Below are 25667 nucleotides of genomic sequence, written 5' to 3' on the forward strand. Positions count from 1 at the left end.
AGTAATGTGTTGTGGACTTTTGTCATTTTTTTTCTTTTTTAAAATATATTTTTATGCTTTATTTTTATTTCACTTTTAATTTTAGCAATTTTTTCTATACATTTTGCATATGTTGTTTTATCTAATATTTCTATTTTATATTATATTTTAGTCAAATAAATCAGATTTAAGTTGTGAATGTGAGTTTGCAGTCTTTGTTGAATGTTATGCATTAAAAAAAAATTATGTAAATTTTTTTACTTCCTATTGAGTTTTCCTTGGAGGTGGAACACGGACATATGCCCAGTGTTGACCAGTGTAATCTGATTCATGAACAAATGACACTTATGAACCAGTTCTATTTAGGGAATCAGAAACATACAACAAGTGTAGTTTGATTCCAGAGCAGTCTATACCTATGAGATGATTCTTTTAATGAATAGTTAGTGCTGGTTACCATTTTGAAGAATCAAGCTGAGAAAACTGAATTCATCAGAGCGGTTACTGAATCAGCATCTCTGCACTCTGAACTGAACTGCAAGCTATCATTAGATTCAGTGATGAAGCAAAGTTTAATTAGGTTTAAAATGGGTTCAAAATACACTCTTTTGAAACGTTTGTGTGTTTCTGTAATAATTGAAGGAAAATCTACCCCTCTGCATGAGCTTTCGCAGTAAATAATGATTTTCAGTTAACAATGACTTCATGTTTTGGCACTGTTCCTCACAAAAGCTATCATATGACTTCAGAAGACTTCTTATGAAATATTTAAGCCGAGTTTGTAATGCTGTAATGTTTTGGAATGTGATGATGTAATGTTTGATTGCATACATTATCATAATGCTTCATGATGTCATTCTCCTATTGCTTTAATTGACGAGATGATCATACAGAATTACGGGAATGTGATGTAATGCTCTTGGAATGTTAATGAGCTCATGTCTTGGAATGTGGTGATGTCATGTTTGAGGATTTGAATGTGCTGTTTGCATTGCGTCTTTCTGATGTCATTCTCCTTTGTGTCCCCCGTCAGGTCTCACTAAATGGTAGCGTGAGCGTGTAGTGATCCAGCAGGAGTTTAGGAACCCCTGCGGTGAGTGCCATCCACGAATCATGGTGCCACATACCCAACAGGCCTCTCTTCGCGGCAGAGCCACGTCCCTCCTGCTGCTGCTCTGCCTGGCGGTGCCAATCCACGCAGACAGTGAGTAGCACACTTAAAAATATACACTAATCTCTTCTATCAGTTCATGACTGCCATTCTGTACATCTCTGATCTAAAAACTCAAGTGCGTAGGAACGGGAATATCATGCCGTTTACAAAACAAACACAACCTTCTTTCTTAAAGTAGCTGTCTTTTTACATCACACCGGTTGTCAAGTGTTATTTTCTTTAAAATAAATTGAGGGAATTCTGGTTAGCGCTATGAAAAAATGAGATGAGGAAATATGGATGTCAGAGGCATTTGAGATGTTGGATGCAATCACCGTCGTGTTGTTTGTGTAATAGCGTACGCGGGAGGATCTTTCAGGCTCACATCGATCTTGTTTGTCTCGAGGGACCCGCGCAGGTCTTAATGAACACTACATGCTTCGCGTCACATTTATCCAGCTTTTAAAGGGCTAAATTAATAAGTCTAAAAATATGAGACCTGCTGGTTTGCTTTTTTGTTGGGGAAATTGTTGCTGTCATCATTGAAAGATTCGGATCCTGAAGCGTTAGAGTCCCTTGAGAAAGATCTCAGCAAGTATTTTTGCTAAATCAAATAGCTGTGTTTACTCCAGCCGTAGATCAGAATTGATAAGAGTGTGTTTGTGCAGCACTATGAGAGTCACAGGCATTATGTCATGTCCCTGAACCCTGAGGCCAATAAAAACAATAAGAACACCAAAGTCTGGTCACTTATTACCACTGCTGATCTTTATGGTGCAGTAATACCAGCAGCATTAATCATTTACTTACCGCTACCATTCCCAAACTAGGACTCACCTTTTATGGAATTTTAGTTGTGTACCTTGAGAAAAATATTTACGTCTTACTATCTTCTGGAAGGTTGACCTAGTTACATGTAGCGTGTTTGTTTTGCAGCAAGGTTAAGTTAAATATTGGCTGTGGTCTTTTATTCAGATCGTTTTGGAATAGATGGTGTAAAATGTCTGGAACAGGTTGGCCATAAATATTAATAGAAATCAATTATTTGAAATTATATAATAATATTCACAATATCACTTTTTACTGTATCTAAGGTAATAAATACTTTGAAAATGTTGAGGATTTGACAGTATTCAGCCTTATAGTATTTGCTTTGAAATAAAAATCTGATATTTATTGCATAAAATAATATTTTGAAATAATTTTATAAGTTATTGTGGACAAATAAATCCAAAATATTTGATGAATTAAGTAAAATATAGTTAAAATAATCAGAATAATAAAATAATCTACAGCGGTTTGAATGCAAGGAATAATTACTGTATGTGTATTTTTTATTCCCCAATACATAGTATAAACAGTGATATTTACCCAAGTATATTTATTATATAAAAAGTCCATTTGTGAACATTTGTGATTGATGATACAAGTGAAATGCTGATTCGAGTTTTGAACCAATTCATTGAAGCAAATCAAACATCAAACTCTAATGCCACTTTTATGGCTTAATTTGAAATCAGATATGCAGTTTAAATGTTTTGTCTCAGCGGTCTCATAATCCTGAGTCATGGCACATGTTTAGGAAACATAAAAGTGGGTTAAAATCATTGTAATGCTGGGTAATTTTATGTTGGCATTGTAAAATGAATTACAGCACCTGTTGGTGTTTGTGACTCAGATGCCGAATGTTTTTGTGAGTCCTGTAGATGGGGAAGATGGCCAATGTTTCTGAAGTTGCCCTCTGCTCTGCTTTGCTCTTCACGCTGATGGAGCCCTGTGCTCTCATGCAGGGGTGAGGAAAGCCTTTAGCAGGTTTTTCAGGTGAATGCATCGGTTTTCTCACTCTTATAATCTCTGGCTCTCACGGTCTCTCTCTCCTCTCAGTATGAAGTCCTTCCACCAGCAGTTGGACCAGCTTGTGTTCACATTGTGATCCACTCAATAGATTTTTGGTTTTCCCCTCTCACACTTTCCTTTCGAGCCTCCTCGCAGACTTGCGTAGGACGTAGTCTTGAAGACTTTAAGCACAGAGTACAAAATCACCATGTTTTATTTATGAGAGAAAATATGGTGCAACTTCAGCATGCAATTTCAGCAGCGCTGGGACTTATAGAGCTGCTCGTCCTCTGATTGATTCTGTGCTGAATCCATGTTGCAGAGCTGCTTTTATGCTAATTCCAGTATGAGATTAATGCTGGTGGTCGCAGAGGGAAAGTCCTCGTAAAGGAAATCACTTCTTACATTCACACAGATATTGCTAAAGCCACATGCAGCTAATTAAAGGAAGGACAAACCATCCTGCTCCTTTTCTTTATGCTTTGCCTGAATCCTCCGTCTCTCCCTCAAAAACGGACTATCACACAAAATCTGTTGCTCCATTAATGTTCAATGCAACATATTTTTTCTGCAATTATACATTTTAGGCGCAGTGAATAGCACATTTTTTCTTACGGTGGGCATTTAGCCCCGTTGTACCCTATGTCTGAAAATGCAATGTTTAATTAAAAAATAAAATAGTGTTTTTCAATTTCCTGAAAAGTGTGTGTGTGTGTTAATAATTCATGTTTTATATATATATATATATATTTTTTAATTTTGTATTTTTTTTTTACCTTGCAAAAATATAAATTATAAATGAAAATGTTATTATTCTTAACCTGATTTAGTCAATAAATTAAAACTTTTCTTAAAATGGCATAAGTTTTTCAACATTTTGAAACCAACATAAATACATAAGACTTCATAATACATTAGACTTCATACGGTGTAACTCTGACACTCAAAATTGTGTTTATTTATGTGTGTGTGTGAGAGAGAGATTGATGGGAGTGCTGCTGATGGAAAGACTATCAAAGTTTATCCAGAAAATCCATTCACATCTGCGTCAATTAAACTGGACACCAATATACACTAGACAGTTAAAAATGGGTTGTTGTCTGACCCCTGAGCTCTCTTTAGACACACACACACACACACACACACACACACACAGGCTGAAATCTAAACAGATTTTGTGAAATCTTGTTACACAGACCTTTTTAACCCCTCGAGCACCGGAGTGCCTCTAATGCATTCATTCAGACAAAGCCCTTCTTAATCGAATCTGAACTGATTTGAATAATCAATCTCATTTGAACCTGTGCTGCTGAAGCGGATGTTTGGCTGGTTCAGCTGTGAGTGTTTGTGTGGTGACTCCCTTGAGTCTCTGAGCTCAGGTCAGGCTTGAGGTGAGGGGGCTCCTAATTGCTAATCTGACGGTCTCTTTTATTCAAAGTGACTTATTGTTCACTTATTTCAAGACAAATCCCTCTGGAGTAACCTGAGGTTAAGTGTTCTGCTCAATGGCGAGAGCTCATGCATCATCATTTACAGAACTGGAACCAATAAAGATGCACTTCTTTGTTTGCATACAGCCAGAGGTGTAGCGCACTTGACAACATGGAAGAAGAAGGTGGAGAAGAAATTAATAAAATGAATACAAAGCTGTATCCACATACACTGTAAAAATGTTTATATATATTTATTTATCTTTACTTATGAAGTATAGAAGCAGCCTACTTTGTGTCCACCATATGACATTTTTATGTCATTGAAAAAAATATATAAAAAATGGTTTTGTGATGAAAAATCTAACCAACATGAATGCAAAGATTGCATTTCCAATAAATTCTTGAAACCTATATATAAAAGTATATATAAAAATAAAAATCTAAAATTTTTCTTTTAATCATCTTGGACATAGTTCATAGCCATTGAACTATTAGCATTTGTGATTTCCGAGCCTTTAAGAGTGTGGAATGTACTCTAGAATGGAAAGTAATCCGAGGAGCTTGACTTTGTTGAATGGGAGCTTATTGTACGTTATAAGCAGGTAGATAAAGTGACTGTAGGCTGAACAGACAGACTGTATCTGTTACAGCACTTGTGGAGCTCAGCTTTGCTGTCTTAATGGATGAGAGTGTTTCCGTCAATAGAAGGATGAGAACACCTACACAAACACAGCAGGAGTCACTGCCTGAGTCAGTCTTCAAATCCATCGCCAGTAACACTGCACATGCTGCAGGCCTGTGTGCCTCAGCAAGCCTTCTCCATCAGAGAGAGGTGCTCTCTACAAATGATTCAGAATGCAGCGGCACGACTGATCTTCAACGAGCCCAAAAGAGCCCATGTTACACCTCTCTTCATCTCCTTGCACTGGCTACCAGTGGCAGCTCGCATCCAGTTCAAGACACTGATGCTTGCGTACAGAATGACCACAGGCTCAGCACCCTCCTACTTCCACTCACTATTACGAACCTACATCCCCTCCAGAAGTCTGAGATCTGCTAGTGAGCGACGCCTTGTGGTACCATCACAGAAGAGGCTCAAAATCACTCTCCAGAACATTCTCGTTCACCATTCCTGGCTGGTGGAATGATCTTCCCACCCCTATCCGGAACGCCGGATCCCTGGCAATCTTCAAGCAACAACTGAAAACTCATCTCTTTCGGCACTACTTGACTTCATCCTAAACTCAAAAAAAAGTTTCTCTTTCTCTCCGCTTACTAGCTTGTACTTATTTGAACAATGACTGAGACTTGGTGTTACGAGCACTTCCTCTGTCTGATTGCCTCTTCAAGATTAATCGCTTTTTGTATTCCCCAATTGTAAGTTGCTTTGGATAAAAGCGTCTGCCAAATGACTAAATGTAAATGTCATAATGAAGACCCCTCATTAGAGTTAAGGGACCCCTAAAAAAAACAAAAAAACAATTTAATTATTGACCTATGGTGCGATTTTGCAGAAGGTTTTATTGACGGTGACACAGCAAATGATGGTCATCATCTAAGATACAATTTTGATTTATGAGTGTTCATAAATTGCTGTAAATGAAATTAGTGTAATTATCCCTGTGTTTACCTTTGTGCTGATCAGACTCATTTGCAACTTATTAGCTAGCAAGCGTGTCAAAAGTACCTGTACATTCATTCTAAGTACTAAACTTAATTACACTTAGTACACAAACTTGAATTAATTCAGCATCAATATAAACTGAATATAAACCAGTCATGACAAATAATATTGGTGTGCATTTATTATGAAAATTATAATCCATAAAAAGAAAAAATTTGATGATTATTATTATATCGGTAACACTTTACAATAAGGTTACATTTGTTAACATCTTGTTCATATTAGTGTTAGTTAGTGTTAGTTCATATTAGTGTTAGTTATACATTATTAAAATCAAAAGTTGTATCTGTTAATATTATTTAACTGACCCAAGGTGTGATGAATTATTTTAAATATTTATTATTTTTTAAATATAAATTATAAAATATTTTACACATTTTTATTTTATTTATTTTTTTAAATACTTTTTGTACAACTATTACAATTATATATATTTATATACATGGGCGACATTAGGGTTGTGCTAAATACACTCAAACGAAAGCAAAAGCAATTAAAAGATCTATCATACTATCTAAAGTGTTTTTGCAGCGTTGAGCAATGTTGCCAATCAAAGACCTATCTGTTGATTTCTTCAACCCAATGGCCAATCAGAAACGTTGGAGTTTTCAGAATTCACTCATCGCTGAAAGAGCCGGAGTTTTGCAGGCTCGTGAATCATCTCATGACTAAGTAAGTGCAGACGCGATGTAAATAAGAGATTTATTGTGTAGTTTAGAGAGCTTGATTATAACGAAACTTTGTGAGATCGGGATGAACTTTGTTGACTGATTATTTTAGTGATAATAAAGGGAGCTGGCTTTGTGTGTTTTCTAGGCTATAATCCATTCAGAATTTGAATGAAACTTTCATTTTTCGGACACGTACATGCTGCGAAGTTTCGTGAATGATGCAGGATTAATTCTTGAAATATCAGTGATAAACAATGGACGGGACAAAAATTCCTCGGTGATTTTTTCTGGAAGCGGTCCTGGCCAAACTTCCACAGACAGCGCATGTCCTGAGCGAGATCCAGTTCATGGGCTAAAAGCATGTGTAAACTTTATTGAGATCGGGATATAATTAATTAATTAATTATGGACAGTAGAAAGTTCAGAAATGAATGGTATGCGATTTATGACAGAATAGTCCCACAACTGATCGTTTATTTTTTCCTCACGCATCTCACCACAATTAAGAAAAAGACTCGGAAAACTGAAATGAACTTCAGAAAAGCAGCACACACATTTCTGGTTAAAAATAAAAGGCCATCATGACACTTAAAACGGGAAGCATCGCCATTCAAATCAGCAGCAAGAGTCGAAGTTCCACAGTTTAGTAATTGCAGGCAATATATATAGTCATATATATGATAGATGATAAATATAAATTATGTTATTTTCTATATTTTTATTTATATTATCAATATAGCATAGTTTTTAAAATGGTGTCAAGCAATGAAATAATCTTCTGGTAGAATGACCAGAACCCTACTAGAGAACACTGGAGAGAAGAGTACAGTATACAGTATGTGTGTATGTATTCTCTTTGCAGCTTTTTTCTATAGGGCAGTGTCTCTGGAGCCCTGATCGCTCTCACACTCGACTATGTCTGAACTTCAAAGCCTGTTTGTGGTTGTCTCTGTATTGCTCTCTCACACACACTGTATCCTCTGTACCTGTTCATTTTCCCTGAGCGCACATCAGCCCACTCGCACTGACCCAGGAACATATAGGTGCATTAAAAACAGATTTATGAGAGCAGATAATTATATTTGCCATATCCTGTCAACAACAAAACAACAGACCATGTGAGCTGATGAGAATTTTCCACCAGCTCATTGGGATTTTTCCATTCTGTCCAGATCTCATGGTGCATGAACGCACACTAATCATCCTGTGTACTTTACTAGCACTAAATAAACCTGAAAATGAAGGTAACCAAAGAGACATTGTAAACACAGAGACTGTCTACAGGATATGAATCTGCTGGGGCACATCCACTAAAAATCAAACGCCAGATAATTAAAAAACATTGAGCAAAAATTATGAACAGATAAAAAAAAACAGGCAAATTATGAAAGATTCTGCGGAATTTGAGCATATACAGACAATTCATCTAATGCTATAGAATTAATTTTTAGGAACTGTACTGTACTGTAGGCATCTGTATACATTTGGGAGAGCATTGTAGACTGTTTACAAATATTGATTTTTTTCTAATATATACACTGCCGTTCAATTTTTTAAATGTTTAGTGTTTTTTAAGGAGTCTCTTCTGCACATCAGGGTTGGATTTATTTGATCAAAAATACAGTATAAAACTGTAATATTGTGAAAAATTATTATTTTCTATTTGAATATATTGTAAAATGTATTTTATTCCTGTGATCAAAGCTGAATTTTCAGCATCATTTCTCCATTATTTAGTGTCACATGATCCTTCAGAAATCGTTCTAATGCGGATTTGCTGCTCAATAAACAGTATTCTCATATAAAAACAAAAAGTTATAACAATAAACAATATAAGTCTATACTATCACTTTTTTTATCAATTTACCATATTTTGGTTGAATAAAAGTATTAATTTTGTTCAAAACCACAAACTTTTGAATAGTAAATATAGTAAAGACTTATACTGTAACAAATGTTTTCTATTTTAAATAAATATGTCAATAAATATTGTTATCAGTCACATCATGCTTGCAACATTTGCATATTGTGCACAATATACTTTATAAATGATATACTGCAGCTCTAGTAGGAGTAGTGTGGTAATATGCAATTTTAAAACAAGTGTATTTATCTGACTAATAAAATGATTTGTTCAGTTTCCTGAGCTAAATAAATGACTTGTTACCCAGGGGTCTGTTTCATGAACATTTGAGTCCATTTGATGAGCTTTTGCTCTCCACACTGTTATCATTCAAGAGAAAACTGAATAGTGGGAGAGTATCACACTGGGAGAGTATATTCTTTTCATCAGCCATTTAGAAAATTTGTGCACCTCTGCGGCTGGTGAAACCTCTGCTCCCGTGCCTTTGTGTTTGTGTGAGTGATTCCTCTCGATGTGCATGACTGATCCGGTGTTGCTGCACCGTTAATGAGAGCTTTTCAATCCAAAAGCAGCGTCTTTGTTTGAAACTTTTGTCATTTGTCATTGTGAAATGTAGCCCCCCCACCCCCCACCCCCCGCTCACACAGCGTTTGACTATCTGGCTATCTGCCTAGATGCCATTAAACCCTGGTTATCTGAGCCCAAATGAGAGAAAGGTCCTGTAGGACAAGAGCAGGGTGTTGAATGACAATGACACTGCTGCAGTGATTGACTCTGTGTGTGTGTGTGTGTGTGTGTGTGTGTGTGTGTCTGTGTGTTCCTGGGCTTCTCGATCTCTATTTCATCATGACATTTTATCCCTTTCTGCCTGTATACTGCTACTAGCAGTGTTTACGGCACTGTAACCTAAATCACAGCCAATTGCCAGACACACACTTCATCACAAACAGCACTGCAGTTTTTAGGAGCAATTTTATGGTTAAGATTTCATTAAAATATATAATTTATCATTTAAATTTATAATAAAATAAACTCAATTATTTGATGACATATCACCTCTCTAGCATTGTAGTCTCAACAACTGCAGAGGCAAGCTCCTTTTAAATGTGATAAAAGCACAGAAAATGTAAAAATCAAGCTTCTTTTTGTGCATGTTCTTTTTGTGCATGTTCGCATGCTCATTCAAAAGGTTTTCTCTGTCTTTGGTTGCACACAAAGATGTTTCATCCCAAATCCTGCACTTTGAAAACATGTGAAGTGTGGTTAAAAGCTTTCACGGGAAAAGGACTCACATCTAAGAGGAAACCTGCTTTGATTTAGTCATCATTCATTTAGTCTCAGTAAAAGGAAGATGGAGAAATAGAAACGATCTTTGGGACTTGGTTGCTTTGAGATGGTGATGTGCATTCTATAATACACATTAACATGTGTGACAAACTTCAAATCCATTTATAGCAAACTTTCCTCATGTGAATAGTTACAGAAATCACACTACCAAGACCCAATTGTTCAGTTTCTTTTAAATAACTTCGGCTCTTTTGAAAGGCAATTAAATTGTCATCAAAAAGCTCATTTTCTGATTCATACTTCTCGGAGCGATGAATGAGTTTATTAGTCGAGACAGAGCCTCAAACGTGAGACGTTATGCTGATTGCTGCCGTATAATCACTTTCAGAGTTTCTCTGCTCATGTAGGCGTTTCACTCACCGTTTATTGAACAATCTTCACAATGATCGCACAAGGCCGCACAAGACCACCCCCGCTAACTCACCTCAGTGAGAGTGAGAGAGAGAGGAATTGGTCATGGTGTTGATAATGGGGGCACCATTCTGCCTCTCTATTGCTATTTAGACAGAGCCATTACTGTAATGCACCGCCCAATGGGGAATAAAAGAGAAGCAATTTCTCTTTCTTTATCTCACTCCTCTCCTCTCTTCTCCTGAATAATAAAAAGGCCAGGCATTCAAGCTAGAGTTTCACTAACTCAGTTTGAGAGTTTAGTGTCCTTCTCACCTTACTGCTTCTGACAGAATATTCAAACCACTTGTAATGTAAGAGGTCACATTATGAGCTTTGTTTATAAACGCTGAGTTTCACTCTAAAGATTGGCTTGACCTACTCAGATCAGCTCATTGAGGGCAAATGCTTACCACAAAATCCAGCTGAATCCTATTTGCTTTATTAATGCTTTTTGTTATACGTTTAAAAAATTACACTGCTTCAAAATCTAAGTTTAATTCAATCTGTTACTTGCCATTACTTTGAAATTATTTGTTGAATTTGCTGTCCGTTTGTCAGTGAACATTGTTTCAATGTTGTACAACACTCTACAATGCAAGTAAATGACTCACAAATGCGACAAAATTTTAATGCTAGGCGACTAAATAATGTCTGTCTTTAGCATTGGATAATAAATTGTTTGATTTCACTCACCAGTTAGAAGCTGAACATAAGTTTAGCTCAGATATATTTTCACAACTAAAAAAACGTACTTGCCAATGTGATTCTGTTGCCAAGGTGTGCATGGAGGGTTGTAGTCTTATCCATGCACTTTATTTTAGAAAATAACCTGTCTAGTGCAAGCTGTGGATGCTGCATGCATCTAGCATTCAAGCACAGAGATGCCAAGGAGTTTATGTTGACTAAGTTCTTCCTATTAGACAGCGTCACAAACAACAACATCAAAAAGAGTACAATGTGTCTGAACAAACATTGTCTATTTCTCCTCCGCATCAGCAGGACTGGTGTTGGGCATATTAACATGTCCTCAGTTCAGATTCTGTTTTGCAGACATGAAGCGAGAGCTTGACTGGAGGTAAGCCGTGCATCCATAATTAATGAGAATAAATGGCTGGGCTGCTGTGTTTCGATCGATGTTGAGCTGCTTGATGTTTAGGGACAGAGGGCAGGAGACTGACTTCCTGGATGCTCTCAGTTTATTTCACTTCATGCAGATCTGTAAGGGAGTGGCTATCTATGCTGCGTGGAAGGAAATGTATCTGCTGTTTGTGCGTTTTGTGTTTTCTTCTAGTTATTATGCCTTCCTGTCGGATCTGGTAAACTTGAGTTAAAGAAAGTCATGGTTAAACACTTCCAAATGGAGAAATCGCAGATCTTAAATTAGCACCTAATATTAAGTGGCAAACAGTGTGTCTCACAACTGATCCTCCCTGACGTGTAGAATAAACTGGCGAAGCGCGGCGCAGCTGATCATCTGGTTTCAGAGCTGTTGATACTCATTAATCCTGTGATCTGTCAGCGGGCAGATTAACGCTGTCCTCGCACCAGGCGGAGGGATTTGGGTGGCGTATTTGTGGTCGGCTGCTCATCGCTGTGGCTGCTCGGCCTGAGCACTGTGAACACGCTCTGTGCCCATTGCATAATTAACACACATTCTTGGGTGATTCTTAAAGCTAAATAAAATCAATTTTAAATATCTGATTAAGTCCTGTAGATTGGTTTTGGAGGAAAATTTAGATAAGACTTTGACTTAATCTTGAAAATTCAGACTGTCACTCTGCTGCTCTCAGGTCACTAGTTATTTCTATCATAAAACCTTCATGGAAAACCATTACAAACATTAAAAATTTACAAATATTCATTTATTTACTTATTTGATTTTATTTACTTTTTATGAAGTTCTGTGGGTATAAACAGAATTTCCTTTTTATGTACAGTGCATTTATAACAGAACGACTAGATAACTAGAGAACTAACTAGTGAATAAAGATGAAGAGAACTGTTGCATGTTAATGCGTGTAACCCACATACTTAAGGAGGCGATAATTACTTTCAAATGTTGTTGATTTTGCTTAATAATGTTATTATTAGTGTATGATTAGTATTCAGCTAACTAACTGTAAACATACTATAATGCTCAGCAAGATCGTCTTGTTCCACCCTGATAGTAATTAAGCTGAATTAGAAAGATATCTTGTATGTTAACAAAAATGCTCACTGCATTTGGCACTCTTTGTGGCTTATAGCTGAGAATGCAACTACTTTGAAACATTTGAAACACAATGCAAACCATGCTTGTGTTCATTAGCTAGAAGTGTTTGCATTAACATGCCATGTGTATGTTTATTGTCTTAATGGGTTAAGCACGTTCAGTGTCAGAAGAACGTGCAGTTCTTACAAAGAGGCTAATGTGGTTGTCTGTGCTCTTTTGATCCAGTTGCATTGGGTTTTGTCCATATACAAACTCATTTTAATCAAATGCTGGTGTCTTTTGAATCTGTGGATTACTTTAAAGCTCTGATTAATTTTTTTTTATGATTAAATCATGAGATTGTAATGAAGTATTTATATGGCATCAGACCGCAGCTTCTGTCATGACTAGAAATGTTTTTGCATCATGCATGAGGTTTTTTATCATGCATGAACTCCAGTTTACTTGATGTTTCTTGGCAGTTGTTTCTTAAGATGAAATATAAATATAAATATTATGGAAGAATAGGTTTTACACAAACTCAAAGTGGATATCATTTATGGGGAAAAGATGGGAATGCTGAGATGGAACTAGTGTTATTTGTACATCTCTGATGGAAAATGCTCATAAACCTTAGTGTCCTTTGTTTTGGTGAGGTAGGGCGAGGGCAGAAACTTGGCAGCAGATTGCTTTGCACTGCCTGAAGAACACACATGAAAGTCAACACGGTAAATATTGCAGGAGGTCAGCATGCTAGCAGGCACAAAGAGCCTTGTGTGACTGAGAATCTGTGTGTCACCTCCAGGGTCAGAGGTCATCAGGCAGGGTGGCCGTCTGATAAATCAGTCATGAGAGGAAGTTTGACCTCAGGTGTTTCAGGAGAGGCTGATGCAAATATACAGAACCAATCATCTTGAGGTGTGAATAAGACTGTGTTTCTGTTTTATATATTATTTATTTATTTACTCATTCATTCATTTATTCTCACCATGGCAGCAATATTGTGAAATATTACAATTAAAAAAAAAATCTATTTCAGTATATCTTGAAACGGAATTTATTGCTGTGGTGCAAAGCTGAAATTTTAGCCTCATTACTCTAGTCTTCAGTGTCACTTGAGCCTTCGGAAATTATTATAATATTCAAATAATATTCAAGAAACAGTTTTCATTATTATTTATCACTGTTGAAAACTGTGGTGCGTAATTTTTTTGGAAACCATGAAACTTTGTAACATCTTTTGTAATATTCAGGGCTCCAAACGGTCGCATTTGTGACCAAAAATATTAATTTGCGAGTGAAGTTTTTGCTGAGGTCGCCACTGGCCACTGTATATATTTACATGCTATGACTTAAACATTTGCATGTAATGACTTTTTTCCTGATTGTTTTGCGATCACATCTTTTGTTATGTTCATGTATTAAACCGAGACGATGCTCATCAGAGTTTTAGTGGAAAAAAGAGTTTCAAACAGTGCTCATCTCTGCAGCGCTGATGCACACCTGCTAAACGGAGCTCAGTTGTGCGGCGCGAGAGAGAATAAAATGATGGAAAGGTGCGAGTAAAAGTGCAGAAAAGCACAAAGCTATTTTGTGCACAACTTGAACAAACTACAACAGGTAAAGCAAATTCATAACGAAATTCAAACAATAAGTACGGTTTTGGCACTCTTTAATGCGGCAAGCGCAATCGTTTTAGCGCGTCAGTTCAAGTGGCAAGTGAACCCATTGTGTCTTTCTCATTGCTACTATAGTACATAATGAACATGAATTTACTTTGAAAAGTAGGCTATTTTATAAGAGAGCCTACAGTAAAACTTACTGAAATGTCTCATGTAAAAGCTCATTCAGTATTTCAGACTGCGGAAAATGTGTAAAGCTTGTAAACATTGCACTGTAATAATACATTTACGTCAGAATAACCATTCGGAATAACCAAGCTCATCAGTCAACTAGAAAAATAACTATAAAGAGGAGCATTTTGCTATATTTATGCGCTATTGCATATTAATATTTTTACTTAACCTGTTGTCTACATGATTCAACTCCTCCTATAAAATTGCATGTTACCAATGAAGAAAAACAGAGTGAATGTGTGAAAGACATATGACAATATTTATAGGATGCATTGAGAAGGAGCCCAAACTACACTCTCAATGGCCAAGTGATTCTTATGGTCCATGATATTGGTACAAATACTGTGTAATGAACCATTCTTTGTGACTGTACATTTCAAGTTGGAAAAAACATTTAGTTCCCAGGTCATCTACAAGATGGATTAAAATGCTGATAAATTCAAGAAAAGATGAAACAAACACATGACAGTATGGTTGAAATTATAAAATGCAAAATAAATTAATTAAATAAATTAAACACGTTTATTCTGTGGCACCTAAAAAATAATTTGGTGCGTAGGTTTTTTTCTCATAAGGGCCAATGGCTCCTTACTCTATTTTTTGTCTGGAGCCCTGACATTAAAAATGAATTTAGTGTCACTTTTGATCAATTTAATGCATCCTTGCTGAATTAAATTAAGTTAATTATCCATATATATATATACACATCAAAATTAATCCCATTTCTGTAGAAAACACTAGTCTATGGTGTTTATAATTAGCCTTATGTAAAACAATAGAGGTAGTGTGTCCTGATTTAGTTGATGGGTGTATGAGTATGTGGTATAATTAATGTCTTGTGGAAAGTTGCCATAAACCTCATGTGAAGCCAGTTGGCAGTCTGCATTCTGCACACACACTGCATCAGGCGAGGGCAACCATAATGACATCAATTCTGCTGACATCAGTGCCGTGAAGTGAGAGAGAGCCAGAGAATTGGAGAAAGGCAAAATGACTAGGTCCCCTGGACAGAAACTGGGACCAAGACAGTTCCTGCCAAAGAAAAGATGAAGACGTTGTCTCCAGTGAGGCCGGCAGTTTGCATTATGCATCTGTAGCCAGAGACAGAGGTAAACAAAGCAGGCAGCGCACGTTATGATATATCTGTTGTTCCCTGCGGTGAGCTGGATGGCTGGAATCTTTAATTACGTTCCCGTCAGCTCTCTGTTCCTCTACAGGCACGCTTTCACCAGGGGATTGCGGTGGATGGGGAGCTCAATTTGTTGCCATGGCTCGTATTCTGTCAGAGCATTTAATTATGCTTTTGATACATCCTCGGAGATGAAGCTCTCATGGCTTATAAACAGTTTATTCTTATCTCGAGTACAGCCAAGCAGAGAGCTTAGGTTATAGGGGAAATAGAATTCCCTCATATTGCCCGTATTTATTGTTTCTCACCACGAGGGACGTGACCCAGTGCACATGGAGGAACATTACGTGTACCGTCCTGGAGGTCTAGCTCAAGGAAGGGTTTAGAGTTTGTTAAAAGATCTTCTTTTGTTCCAGCACTTCTAGCAAGGACAGTTTTATTGCGCAGCGATTGCTCCATCATAGCTCAGGTGTCACGAATCCGGTCTATGAACTTCCGTTTACTCACCACCAGAGGTCACTCGCTCACCACATTGGCTCTTGCACTACACTACTGTTGCACGTCACCCCTGGACTGCATTTCCCATCATCCATTGCACTGATCACAGCTGTCACCAATCACACATTGCACTGATTACACAGCTGATCTCAACAGACACGCTTTATAAGCACTGGACTTCCACTCTGTCATCGCCGAGTATTGTATGCACTTATCGCTACCCTAGCTGATAGCTATCTTACGGAGCCTTTCGTAGTTTTCATAGTCTTGCCTGTTTTGATTCTAATATCTTGGTTTAACCCTTTGCCCTGCTGTTTCGGATTGTGTTTGCCCCTGCCTGGATTATTGCTTGTGTACCTGGATTATCTCTCTTTGCCTTGCTCTGTTGGATACTGTTCGCTTGTCTAAGGAATACTCTTTGTCTTGCCTCGTCTATGTCTGTATGCTGTGTATCGACCAATGCTTGTTTATGGCCACACCTTTTAATAAAGCTTTGCAGATGGATCCGCACGCTTCACTTCTGTCACTCCATTACAGAAGGAGATTTATAGCAATAGATCACCCAAGAATGTCATTCTAACCCCATACTAATATTTTTAATATCATTGAGATACTAGGGATGTTTTTTGTATTAATATATAAAACAAGTAATACGTTCAACTCATTTATCTTTTTTTAATTTTCCATTTTAATTTTGTTTAAAATTTTAGCAATTTTCCGGATTTGTATTTTTTAAAATATGTCTATTATAGTTTTATTCCTTTTATTTCAGTTTTATTTTCGGTTAAGTGGAAATTTTATTTTATTTTCAGTTCACATTTATTTTAGTTCAAGTAATAAAACTATTTATATGGTTTTAGTTAGGTATGATACCCATGGTTAAACAAAAGGAGCTCTTATCCAGATTCAGTTTTGTATTGTCAAGCTTCAAAAATTTGACAGTTCCAAATTTTGTCTGTATGACTCGTGCACTATTTTCACCTTTTTCAAGTCTTATGATAGTTTGTTTGGGAAACAGACTGAAATCGAAAACGCGGTTCACTCATAATTTTTCCTGCTGACATGACTCTTAAATGTCATTTGCTTTGCGTCCGCCATCAGATAGTGTCACAGTACACACACAAGGAGGATACAGGAACACGCAGAGGTGGAGGTAAACTCAAATTAGCAGTCTTTAATGACTCCAAACAAGGCAGGGCAGGGCAGGGCAGGGCAGGGCTGCCACAGACAGGAACACCGGGGAGTAACGAGTTGACCAGACGACACGAAACTGAACAGGCAGGAACTTAAATACACAGGTTAATTACACAAACACAGCTGGACAAGAATTAACTAAGGATCACACTAAACAAGGACAGGAAACAAACCAAATATAGACACAAGAGGCGGGGATACATGACACACGACAGAGGACTGACAGATAGCAAATGAAAAATACAATAAAATAAAATGGATAGTTAAATTCATGATTTGGTCTTAATTTATTTCGATTTTAAAACCCTAAAAGTGAAACAATTGAGGTTACTGAGAGGAAACAAATATGAACTCTCCTTTTGTTCTCCATTTTATCTAACTGTTATCTATGGCAAACAAATGATTTTTTTAAAGAGATCTGTAATTTGTCCTTCCTGCATTTGTATAGTGTCTTAATGTCTTTCTTTCTCTCACAGGCATGCCGAGTTTCATTAAGACTCCTGAAGATCAGACAGGGATTTCAGGAGGGGTGGCGTCCTTCGTGTGCCAGGCGGTCGGGGAGCCCAAACCACGAATCACCTGGATGAAGAAGGGCAAGAAAGTTAGCTCACAGCGCTTTGAGGTGGGTTTGAAATAATAAGATGTGCTTTCTTTGTGCCTGTGCTCTAATCAGATGTGAAGTTGAGGATCATATGGGAGATTGACCTGCTTCCTGCCAGCTGTTCTTTTACCACAACATTAAATCAGAGGCATCCTACCATTTCTCCTCACCGATGCCTTCAAGGCATCCCATTTTATACAGCAGTACTCTTTGATTAAGATCATGTGAGGGGTTTTCAGCTTTTATCATGACCTTCTCTGAGCTCTAGAGTGCACCAGGTCGAGTGTCAAGTGTTTCTTTGAGTTCATACAGTCCTCCTGACATCTGTTCTCCAGAGATTATGCTGAACTGACCAAGATATAAAGTGCAGTGAACTTGAATTACATATGTGGTCTGAAAGTACTGCATGTGGTCTGAAAGTACTGCAGGCTTGATCCCAGGTAAAACTGTGGTCTCTGAGATGGCAGGGAGATGTATTTGTTAATTAGACAACAAGGCCAAAAAATGCTGATGACAAAAAGAGAGAAATGCAGCACTTCTTTTTGGGCTGGAAATTTAAAATAGCTGTTAGAGAGAGATTAAATTCTGCCAAATTTGGTCACTCAGTTAGACTGTCCCCATTATTTCAACCACTCTAAAACCCTGTCCTGAAAACTCACATACAATGATTAGTTTTCTCATTGGCTGAGAAAGTGTGGACGTCTGTGTCAGTGCTGGGTAGTAACTGATTTGATGTAATCTGGATTCAGATTCCAAAAATTAGTATTTGTAATTGCATTATATTACGTTTTAAAATACTCAGATTACACATTACACATTGGCAGTGAATTATTTGAAATGTATTCATTCACCTTAATTCTTCTTTTTTATCTCACAAATTTGCCTTTCTAAATAGTCTATCACTTATATACATTTGGAATAGGGCTAAAAGTTTCAATCTAATTAATTACACAATGTGTTGATTAATTAATCCAATTCATCACAAATGAATCACACATCAAGTCTGGCTGAGAAATTACCCCCAGGAGGATAATTTAAGAAACGTCTCTGTATTTTTAGTTGTTCATAGAATGGATGTCAATAGTAACCAAAACAGTTTGATGTTAGAAATTTAATTTGGGGATGAACTATCCATTTAACTCTTTACCCGCCATTGACGAGATATCTCGTCAATTAAGAGACAACGTTTCCCCGCCATTGATGAGTTTTTACGGCAATCCGTGTTCTAGGTATATTACAGTAAGGAAATCCCTAGCGCATGTCCTGAATGAGTTACGGGACTTCTGGGTCTTAGGGGTCCGAAAACAAGACAATCAGCATAAATGGAAGGATCAGAGAACATGTAGATCATATATGTAGGTCATATACATGTAGATCATGTTTTGACCATTTTGAATCTGATCGGGAGGAAGTAGTCAGTGAGAGAGATGCCTTTACAGACACAGAAACATTTATAGTTGTGTATGGACCGATAACCCGTCAATCTGAGTGTGTGTGTATGTGTGCGTGATGATGTATATATATATATATATATATATATATATATGTATGTGTATGTGTGTGTGTGTGTGTGTGTGTGTGTATGTACAGTATGCATATGTATGTATGTAGCCTATATGTGTGTGTCATATATATATTAGTAATAATACCCTGGACCACAAAACCAGTCTTAAGTCGCTGGGGTATATTTGTAGCAATAGCCATTGTATGGGTCAAAATTATAAATTTTTCTTTTATGCCAAAAATCATTAGGATATTAAGTAAAGATCATGTTCCATGAAGATATTTAGTAAATTTCCTTCTGTAAATATATCAAAACTTAATTTTTGATTAGTAATATGCATTGCTAAGAACTTCATTTGGACAACTTTAAAGGCATTTTCTCAATATTTAGATTTTTTTGCACCCTCAGATTCCAGATTTTCAAATAGTTGTGTCTCAGCCAAATATTGTCCTATCATAACAAACCATACATCAATGGAAAGCTTATTTATTCAGATTTTTATATGATGTATAAATCTCAATTTCAAAAAAATTGACACTTATGGCTGGTTTTGTGGTCCAGGGTCACATAAATATATACACTGCTGCTCAAAAGTTTGGGATCAGTAAGATTTTTAATGTTAAGGAAGTCTCTTCTGCTCATCAAGGCAGTAACCATTAGTCGTGGCCTAATGGTTAGAGAGTCGGACTCGTAATCCAAAGGTTGCGTGTTCGAGTCTCGGGCCGGCAGGGATTGTATGTGGGGGGAGTGAATGTCCAGCGCTCTCGCCACCCTCAATACCACGACTGAGGTGCCCTTGAGCAAGGCACCGAACCCCCAACTGCTCCCCGGGTGCCGCAGCATAAATGGCTGCCCACTGCTCCGGGTGTGTGTTCACGGTGTGTGTGTGTTCACTGCTGTGTGTGTGCACATTGGATGGGTTAAATGCAGAGCACGAATTCCGAGTATGGGTCAGTATGTCACTTCACTTCATTTGATCAAAAATACAGAAAAAACTGTAATATTGTGAAATTTTATTGCAATTTCTAATATTGGTTTCCTATTTAATATACTTTAAAAAATAAATTATTTCAGTGACACAGCACTGAATTTTCAGCATCATTACTCCAGTCTTCAGTGTCACATGATCCTTCAGAAATCTTTCTAATATTCTGATTTATTATGAATGTTGGAACTGTTGTGCTGCTTCATATTGTTTTTTGGAACATGTGAAACTTTTTTCTTTGATTCAGCATTTGTTTAAAATAGTAATCTTTTCTAACAATATAAGTCTTTACTATGACTTTTTATTCATTTAACACATCCCTCCTGAATACAGGTATTAATTTCTTTAACATTTACATTTATTCATTTAGCTGACGCTTTTATCCAAAGCGACTTACAATTGGCTATGTATGTCAGAGGTCGCACGCCTCTGGAGCAACTAGGGGGTTAAGTGTCTTGCTCAGGGACACATTGGTGTCTCACAGTGGATTCGAACCCGGGTCTCTCACACCAAAGGCATGTGTCTTATCCACTGCGCCATCACCACCCCTTTAAAAAAAAAAATGTACTGACTTTTGAATAGCATTATATATTGTAACACAATTTTTTTTTATAAATGCTGTTCTTTTTAACTTTTTATTAATCAGAGAATCCTAAAAAATATCACAGGTCCACCCAAAAAATATGAAGCAGCACATTGGTTTCCAACATTGATTATAAATCAGCATATTATAATGATTTCTGAAGGATCATGTGACACTGAAGACTGGAGTAATGATGCTGAAAATTCAGCTTTGATCACAGGAATAAATTATATTTTAAAGTATATTAAAATCGAAAACTGATATTTTAAATTGCAATAATATTTCACAAAATAACAGTATTTTTTCTGTATTTTTGATTAAATAGATACAGCCTTGATGAGCAGAAGAAACTTCTTTAAAAAACATAAAAAATCTTACTGATCCCAAACTTTTGAGCGGCAGTGTGTGTGTATATATATATATATATATATATATATATATATATATATATATACACACACATTGGAATATAAATGTAATATACATTTTTCCTTTCTATTTCAATATTTATATCAATATGGTTCAAGATTATCCTATTCAAATGAATGTGATAAACAAGTTAGGTCATTTAATATGTAATCGAAAAGTAATCAGAATATATAACCTAATATGTGTAATACAACAGAATACGGTATTATCAACAACTTCTATCATCTTTGCTATTAGTAACTGATTATAATTAATCTACCCAGCACTGCATCAATGTCAGTGACATTTGTTGGATATTGCAGACATTTAATGGGTTTTGGAACATATCTATAGTATATTAGCAAGTTTAGAAAAGGCAGACCAGCAGGACAGATGACCGTCCAATAGCTGGTCACCCTAAAGTGACCACTGCAGACCTGAGCCACCTGTATTGCCAACTGTACCACTGCTGAATGTGCCAGCTGAGACAAAGACTGCATCAGTGCCAGGACAGTGAGGGATGAGCTCTCTAATATTGGCCCGAGAGCAGGGTGACCTGTCAGACCTCCTCTGCTCACTCCTCCAAAAACCTCACATCTGACTGTCTGGGGCCAAACAGAGGCCACAATAGACTCATCAGCAGTCCAGATGAGCCTCTCTATGGCCTGTTTCGGGCCAGAGTATAGAGGTGTGCTGATGCCTGGGGTTGAATTAGAGCAATGGTGTTGGCTGGCATTCAGGACATGGACTGCATTATAAAGGTGTCATCAGTTTGAAGGGCTGTTGGTACAATCCTTCTAAAGCATCCTGATGGTAAGTGTCTTGGTCATGGACACAGTGGTCATAGTTAAAGTATATCACTACATGGCAACTATAACTACATGGCAAAATCAATGATATTTTAGCTTAGTTTTTGATCTTAAAGTCCAAATTAAACGCAATAAGAGTGGAAAAACAACAATAAAAAAGATTAATGTAGAAACAACATAAAGTCAGTATATTTTTATTATTTGTTTAATGGCATTTTTTGACTGAAGGCGAGTATCACTGATACTTATACTACTGATGTCTCTAGGAAATTGTTCTTTTTTTCCTAATATTTATATATGCATACAGTATAATTGAGAGCTATCAATTTTAACCTTTATTAGTCTTTAAAAAATAACACCTTCTAATTTAAGTGAACTTAAATCTTTGCATAAACCCATTATAAAAATGTAATTTTTACCTGTGCCCTTCAGCAAGTAGGAAATATACATAAAGTGAATAAAGTTATTAAACATTAATTTAAAAACAATGTATTTAATTTAAAAGTTATTAAATTAATTAAATTCTAAATTAAAGCTGCAGTCCGTAACTTTTACCTCTTTGTTGCCATCTGTGTTTGAAAACCTGTAATTGCAGTTTCTTGCGGAATTATCTTCCGTGTGTGGGGTTGTGATCCGGTGTTCCGGCACGGCTCCAGCGCGGATGAATCTAATGTTTTGAGGTGAATGTGTGGCTGTCAGTCACTGCACCGGAGTGGATATTTACTGTACTTCGCAATCACAGATTCTAGTCTACGTTGTGGACTATATGACCCAAATCTGAATTTTCACCGTATATTGTCATCTGAACAAGTAACAAGTCTGCAACGTTTGTTCTGTCCAACTGAGGAAATAAATTACTACCAACGGTGATTAAATCTAAAGATCAGTTAGCTCATATCACATCTAACTCATTATCATTGTTATACTTTGTTCTCAAATGATTAATGTTAACAACATCAGCATTGCATGACTATGAGTATAGTATTAGCGTGTAGATTTCAATTTCTGTACAGTCTAATATCTAATTGTCATACCATTCAAATTTCATATTAAGAAATGTTTTTAATCCAAAAAGCAAATTAATCTTCCTTCAAACTGGTTCTATTTAAAATACAAAAACTTGTGTAATTCCATGTTGGCTATCTGTAGTCAGAATCCTTTTTGGATTATAATCCGCCATCAAAATGATAAATTTCATTATTCCCGCTGCTGTGAGAAAAGGCTATAAACGATGCGCCACCTGGAGGATCCACACATGCGATACTAGCCGGGACTACTTCTTTATGTTTACAGACGTGACGTAATGACGCAGTACCATGCTCGAATTTCCTGCGGAAACCTACTCGTACCACTCAAATTAGAAAACATTATTATAAGCTAACCGTTGTGAATCGGGCTAAAGTAAGGTGATAGTTTGGAACACTGGCTGGTTATGTACTTGCTCAAATATTGATTTCGGATCATTTTTAACCAAAAAAGTTACAGACTGCAGCTTTAAATAAAGATGAATCCTTAAAGCTACAAATGTTATAGATTTCCTCTTTTTTTCTTTTGTTCTTCGAATAACAGACATCACAACTATTAAATATTCAGCAATTTTGCCCTCCTTGATGAGCAACAGTGTGAAGGTTAGCCAGTCATAACATTTTTGCATCTTTAAGCTATAGACGATCATTAAAAACCACATTGTTAATGTTTTTGTTGAAAGAAACCTAAATACATGAAGGTCAATGTATAAACTAAATGTATAAAGGCGAAGAAAACTGATGTTATAGAATGGTGGCAAAAATACGACCCCTGTTAAAGCTATTCTGTTGTGAAAGCTTATAAGCTGAAACTGAAGTATTTCATTCCAGGGAATGCTGCGCTTGTTTTCAACATCAGTATAGACAGTGCGGGGCTCCAGCAGGGGAGCGCAGGTTGATCTCAATTTGGCAGTCAACCTAAAAACAGAGAAAAGCTGACGGCAACCCAGGCATGAGGGCTCCCTGAGACGACCCTCCTTACACTGTCAACAGAGCTGATTGAGCGTGAACGAGACGGGCTCTGACAGCACCAGCATCTCACTTACTTTAACTCTGTGCCTCACAAACCCAATGCAGTGCATTTATACTGTACAGGAGCTGATCTCTTTAACATCATTGTCATGTAAGACTGAGTGAGATTGTTTCTGACTGGTTTTATCACTTTTCGGTACTCAAGACACTTTGGCTGGTAATTGCTACTTCTGTCATGATTTTGTTAACAAGTAACACTGCCAAAAATGACAGTTTTATCATAATTTGCCAACTCCCATGAAACACCATCTTCCATGAAAAACAAAATGAGATGTTAGCCAGAATGTTTTTGTCCACACAAGAAAAGTGGATGGTAATTTATACTGTCAAGCCTGAAAAGAAAAAACAATCACCAGAAAAGTAGTTACAACTTGTGCAGTATATTATACAAGCATATTATACTATACATACTATAGTATATAATACAAACCATGCAGTAACTTTCAGCGAATGTATTTTTTATTTTTATTTTTTTTTGGGGGGGTTAGCTATTCCTTTAACTTATATATTATTAGAATTAGCATCATTGGAAGAGAGCGCTGATTCACATCAGCAACTTTGCAGTGTCATATAGACTGTGTCCATGTGTTTATGCATGCAGATCAGTCTGATTGTGTATTTAAAGAACAACACTTGATTTTTGATGCTGGAGATATCTAATATCATCTGTATGTCTGTGTGTGTCAGGTAATAGAGTTTGATGACGGCTCGGGCTCTGTGCTGCGGATCCAGCCATTACGGACACATCGAGATGAGGCTATTTATGAGTGCACAGCTACCAACAGCGTTGGAGAAATTAACACTAGTGCTAAACTCACTGTATTAGAAGGTAAGAATAGACTCTCTCTTTCACTCTCTCTAAAACAGAATAGTATTTTCCTATCACTTCATGAAGATTTACAGCTGCAGTTATTTCATTGCATGCATTTTGTGATTAGAAATGGTGCAGAAGTCAAATCAAGCATTGACTGTCGACTGAGTATTTTTGGTTCCTCTCACACTCATCAAGTGTTGTGCTCATATAATTATTATTCTGAGAACATGACAAACAGGAATTGAGCTGAAGTTAGATTCAGCAGGTGGTCTGACTAAGTAGAGCTCGGGTAAGGCAGGTCATGCAAAGTGCTTTTCATTGTAGTTTCCGTATAACTTTGAGTTTCCTCTTGTAATCACTGTTAGCTTTGGGAAATATTTACTGGTTTAATGAAGTTACCTTGTTACCTACACAGTAACACAGCGGGAAGATCTGATTAAAGTCAACTTATAAAACTGACGGTTTATTTTCTTAATACACATTCCTGCTCTTATTGCACATGATTCATAAGTGCATGTTATGTTAAGAAGAAAAATTCATAATATGCAACTCCAAAACAACTTCATGTCTTCCTGTCAATGTTAAAATGCCCCTCTGCAAACTCACATTCAGCTCTTATTCTGATAAGAAATACAGACTTTACAGCAGCCAGTCTAGATGAATATCCTGTTTTCCGCA

General features: G+C 36.8%; 1 protein-coding gene across 1 annotated transcript in view; it reads left to right on the plus strand.

Annotated features, from left to right (window-relative positions):
* LOC306844848 (receptor-type tyrosine-protein phosphatase F-like) overlaps window positions 1–25667 on the plus strand; it is a 183250-nt gene that overhangs the window by 28327 nt on the left and 129256 nt on the right. The window contains exons 2-4 of the mRNA XM_079377260.1: window positions 1013–1183; window positions 17705–17850; window positions 24863–25004. Coding sequence (XP_079233386.1) covers window positions 1093–1183; window positions 17705–17850; window positions 24863–25004 — 379 coding nt within the window. The 5' untranslated portion in view covers window positions 1013–1092. The remainder of the gene's footprint in view (window positions 1–1012; window positions 1184–17704; window positions 17851–24862; window positions 25005–25667) is intronic.

This window comes from Barbus barbus, assembly GCF_936440315.1.
Source record: "Barbus barbus genome assembly, chromosome: 25".
Classification (NCBI taxonomy): domain Eukaryota; kingdom Metazoa; phylum Chordata; class Actinopteri; order Cypriniformes; family Cyprinidae; genus Barbus; species Barbus barbus.